Source organism: Anguilla anguilla, chromosome 10 (assembly GCF_013347855.1).
Source record: "Anguilla anguilla isolate fAngAng1 chromosome 10, fAngAng1.pri, whole genome shotgun sequence".
Lineage (NCBI taxonomy): Eukaryota > Metazoa > Chordata > Actinopteri > Anguilliformes > Anguillidae > Anguilla > Anguilla anguilla.
In genome coordinates this window covers 1,115,001-1,119,805 of record NC_049210.1, presented here as the reverse complement: position 1 = coordinate 1,119,805, position 4,805 = coordinate 1,115,001, and the positions used below count along the sequence as shown (strand labels likewise).

The 4,805-nt window shown below is 48.1% G+C and overlaps 1 protein-coding gene across 3 annotated transcripts in view; it reads left to right on the top strand.

Annotated features, from left to right (window-relative positions):
- The first annotated feature begins 249 nt into the window (after window positions 1-249).
- The window catches only part of hip1rb (huntingtin interacting protein 1 related b), a 31,736-nt gene continuing 27,180 nt past the window's right edge, over window positions 250-4,805 (top strand). For 2 of the 3 annotated variants that reach the window (XM_035380204.1, XM_035380203.1), the window contains exon 1: window positions 250-641. Coding sequence is in view for 1 of the 3 variants with exons in the window: in XM_035380203.1 (XP_035236094.1) it covers window positions 549-641 (93 nt within the window). In the remaining 2 variants the exon portion in view is untranslated. The remainder of the gene's footprint in view (window positions 642-4,805) is intronic. The other variant, XR_004761290.1, reaches the window with a different exon arrangement.

Here is a 4,805-nt window from a genome sequence, read left to right as displayed (position 1 = left end):
CTATGTATATAGGTATCTATCTCTGTTTTGTATAAACATGTACATATACACATTTACACACAAATAAGTTTCTGTAAAAGGTGCACTAGCCAAATTTGAAAATCTCTCTCTTTGGTTCAGAATGCATCAAAGCAACAGCCCAATATTTGCTTTGAAAGCCCGATTTGCGTTTACATTCATTCAAAACAGCGGTGTAAATCTCGCTCTCGTTTTCTTCCCTCCCTCCGTCTTCCCCTCAGCTACTGCGGTGCAGCGCTCCACGTATTGCAAACACTCACACAGCGCGCTTTCTTCCCTTCTCCCGTCATGCTGCATTCATTTAGCTTCGCTCAGCCAGTGCCGCTCGCTTTCTGAGTGCAGCGCTTTCCCAGCGAGCTGGTCCAGACAAGAACGACCCGGGCGGCGCGAGCTGTTCCAAACGCCTCGCCGCGAGACTGCGTTCGGCAGAGCTTCTGCTTTTTTTAAAAGGAAGGTTATCCGTTTCATATAATTTTTAAAAATATATCTACGGACACATCGAAGATTTCACCGAGCGCACAAACTGGAGGATGAATACCATACGACAGGTGCCTTCAAAGGTGAAAAGCAAAAGGACCGAAACCAATTTGGGGGCAGAGAGAGAACACTTTGACAAGCAGCAGGTAAAACAAATGTATTAAGATGTGCGGAATTTGATTTGATCGCTTTTAAAACGGGTGCATTTTGTTTTCCGTCGCATTTCGCTGCTCTCGCTTATTCGAACGGAGAGCCGTTTCAAAAGGAATTTCAGTGCGGATATTACATAGTTGCCCGTCCGCGTATTGATCGAAAACTAGCGAGAATTTGGTAAGTAAGAGCAGCATACGCGGCTGTAGCGTTTGTTGAAAATCCTTTGGGAGCCCGTTGCTCGGCTGAATGTTGTTTTGATAAAATGACTGCGCGCTGTAACAGCAGGGGCTTGTCAGTGGATATGGTTTTACAATGTCTATGCATTAGCCTACTGCAGTCTACTGGCGTATGCTATATGTGTTTTAAAATAAATTTTATTTACTCGACCCTCTTCCATTGAATCGGCAAACCTGTGTAGCCGGTAATGGAAAAAGCCACACGTGACAAGCCGGAATGCAGCCCACCTTTCTTCGGCTATACAAAATTATATTTCTAATTATTTTGAAATGTTGTCTTACCACCGTAGGACGCGGACCAATGACTCTTAACCTATGGTGCAGTGTCACAATTCTTACAACTCAATTTGTATCCACAGAAATTACAAGTAATGCTAATACAGGTGAATAAATCAAAACGCAGCAGATTTGTGTCTAAATAATCATTTAGGTGTTAAAAGTCTTAAAGGCAGAACCATATGACGTACATTTTCCAAAGCGTAGACAACTGATCGTCTTTGAATAGCCTACTCGTAAAAAATGGATGCACATATTTGACAAGGCCAAAAGAACGCAATGACACTTTGTTTAGGAAACGGCATGCATATAATAAATAACACGTCGTAGCGAAATGAGAATATGCTATTTCTAATCACAATCGAGCACGTAGTAGTTATGCTATTTCTGTAGCTAGCCTAACGTGCTAATCTTTTTAAGACCGAGGAAGATGCACATCTTTGTCTCATCAATATTGCGTGGTTCCTACTTATTGCATAAACAAAAGACCTTGCAACTTTCAGGATTGTGCTTTTGTAACACATACGGTTAGGCTAATTGTGATGAATTGCACACATAACCTAAATACAATTTTATTGTCAGCATTTTTGTACCGTGGGATCATAATTTCCCCATGTTTGTGTTGTGGTTCCGCGTTTCCTGTTCACTCAGGTGTGAAGCGATCACAGAAAAGGGGGCTTACGGTTCATGACTTCGCTTTTTGTACACATTCAGCCCGACACGTTTGTGCTTGCGTGTCCCTTTTGAGAGTTATCAGCGCATCGTGGATTCATGGTTAGACAACTTTTGTGCACAACTTTTTGAAATCCAACGTAACGTCAACGTCTACAAGTTAACCACCATGACAGCCTTGAAACAGTTGTGTTGTTCATTGTATCGCAAAGCACAAGGCTTCTTGATAGTTAAATTACAGGCCAGGTACCACGGGTGGCTGGTAACCAGTAATAGGAGGGACTTGTATTGCTGCACGCAGAGATCTGCAGATCTCGGGAATTTGGATAATGTAATAACTTTGTAAGACCTTGAACATTGAAAACATCACCTGCTCCAGGTTTTTGTCTGTTTTAAATTTCATCTTTTTTTTCCCAGAGGTAAATCCCAGACATAGAATTTTATTAGGGAAGCAACTGATCATTTTTCATTACAGAATTCCCAATAGCTTTCTCATCCTCAATGATATAAATAGAACACAGACCTTTCAGGAAATTCTGGTGCTCATATATCTAAGCGAGCCCACCATTAGGCCCTGTCTCCTTCAGATGGAAGTGTCTTCTCAAGTAGGGTAGTGTCCGTCATGTCTGGTTTGATGATTCTTGTAATGAGCAAAATGTCATCCATTTCATGCTCTCAGGAAAAAATAAGGAAAAGGTGCCTAAAAAGCTACAACACTTATCACTGGGCTGGTCTCCTATAGGTATAAAAAAAATTTTGCTTGTGAAATATAGACACTTACTAGTACCTTAAGAATTTTAGTGTACCTTTTAGGGTACATTTGGGGAAATTGTTCCTTAAAGAACAAGAATGCACCTCTACTGTACCTAGTGAGAGTTCCCTGGAGGGGACTACACTCAGTGTTGTTTGCGTTTTATCGTCTCTTAGCAGCAGAGGCTAATTTCAGGGAAGCCCTGTACACTCAGTCTGGTGGTTCTGTCAGAGGTCTGTTTGGGTCAGAGGTCTGTCTGGGTCAGAGGTCTGTTTGGGTCAGTGTGCTCCTGCGCTTCGGTTCTGTTTCCCAGCCCGAGCGCTGATCGCCTAGGGTGGCTGTGGACCTCAGGCTAAATAAAGCACGTCTCTCCGCCGACCTGCTTTTTATCAGGAAGAGCTCAAATAAACATTCTGTTTTACGGAGTCTTTGCAGCACCTGAGCTGAGCGTCGGGGGAAGTGTCGGCCGCTTCGCTCGGCCCTCGCGGTTTATTTATAGGAAGCTGCGAGCGGCGTCCCCGCGAGCAGTCCCCCCGCAGTGTCCCGCAGTGTCCCGCAGTGTCCCGCAGTGTCCCGCAGTGTCCCCACAGTGTCCCCACAGTGTCCCCGCAGTGTCCCGCAGTGTCCCGCAGTGTCCCGCAGTGTCCCGCAGTGTCCCGGCAGTGTCCCCACAGTGTCCCCGCAGTGTCCCCGCAGTGTCCCCGCAGTGTCCCCGCAGTGTCCTGCAGTGTCCCGTAGTCCCCCGCAGTGTCCCGCAGTGTCCCGCAGTGTCCCCGCAGTGTCCCGCAGTGTCCCGGCAGTGTCCCCGCAGTCCCCCCGCAGTGCCCCCGCAGTGCCCCCGCAGTGTCCCCGCAGTCCCCCCGCAGTGTCCCGCAGTGTCCCCGCAGTGCCCCCGCGGTGTCCCGCAGTGTCCCCGCGGTGTCCCGCAGTGTCCCGGCAGTGTCCGGCAGTGTCCCGGCAGTGTCCCGCAGTGTCCCCGCAGATTGACTCCTGCTGCCTGGCGGCCTTTGTTTCCCTCCCCTGTTCCCGCCGAGCGCCTGCGTCCTCTCCCCGAAACCAGCCTGCGACGTCAGAGCGCCATTTCTGTGATGGAGCTTTACTGTAAAGCAGGGCTGCCCAACCCTGTTCCTGGAGGTCTACCATCCTGTAGGCTGCCACTCCAACCCAAATAGAGCACACCTCACTCAACAGCCAGAGATGTCATTGAGCTGCTAATTTGCGGAATCAGGTGTGCTGAATTAGGGTTGAGATGAAAACCTGCAGGACGGTTGATCTCCAAGAACAGGGGCTGGGCAGCCCTGCTTTAAATGTTGCGGAGAAGCTTAGAGAAAGTTTCGAGTTAAGCGGTTTTGCCAGTTGCAGGAAGTGCAGTGTGCGGTGTTTGCTGTAACGGGGTGTGTGACTCCATTCATCCCAAGGAGGGCTGAGCTTGCAGCTGTGTGTGTACCCAAACTGCAGTGGTTAACTGAGTAGATTTCTACACTAAGGCTAGCCTAGGCTCCTCTGATGCTAACGTGCCTCCAGCAGTCTGAGGACGAAGGCTAGCGCTAGCCTCCTCTGATGCTAACGTGCCTCCAGCAGTCTGAGGACGAAGGCTAGCGCTAGCCTCCTCTGATGCTAGCGAAGGAAGCCACTGCTTCCTTCAAGCCCACCCCCCCCCCCCCCCCATCTCGTTTGCTGTTGCCTAGCTGTGACAGTAACTCGGCAACCTGACACATGGAGGAGAGCGGTGATTCCATATCAGTGGTTATGAATCCCCATGCAGGTCTCACCATATTCTCACGCCTTTGTGTGGCCGTATGGGCCTGCCCAAGCAGCCCCCCATCCCCATACACCCAAAACAAAGCGCTCTCATGGATCTAGGGTAAGAGCGGACGGACGCTGTCCCTCTGCGTTAGGGACTGGTCTGACGAGTTCTTGTGTGTTTGCTTGGATACATGAGGATGACATTGCTTTTACTGACACAGTGACCTAGCACAGTTAGTGAGAGGAACAAGGAGCTGATTAGCAGGGATGTTAATTAGAATTATGCTAGATATATAATTATCCTAGTTCTCACCACTGTTTTCCCCCCATTTCATTTTAATGTAGTTACATATTTAGGATATTGTAAGAAATGTGCGCTGGACAGATCAGTTCACAGATTTGTTTTTGTGAACTGGGCGGCTTCAGGTAATGAAAAATGTTCCTATAAGCAGTTAGGACCCCCCCCCCCCATGTCA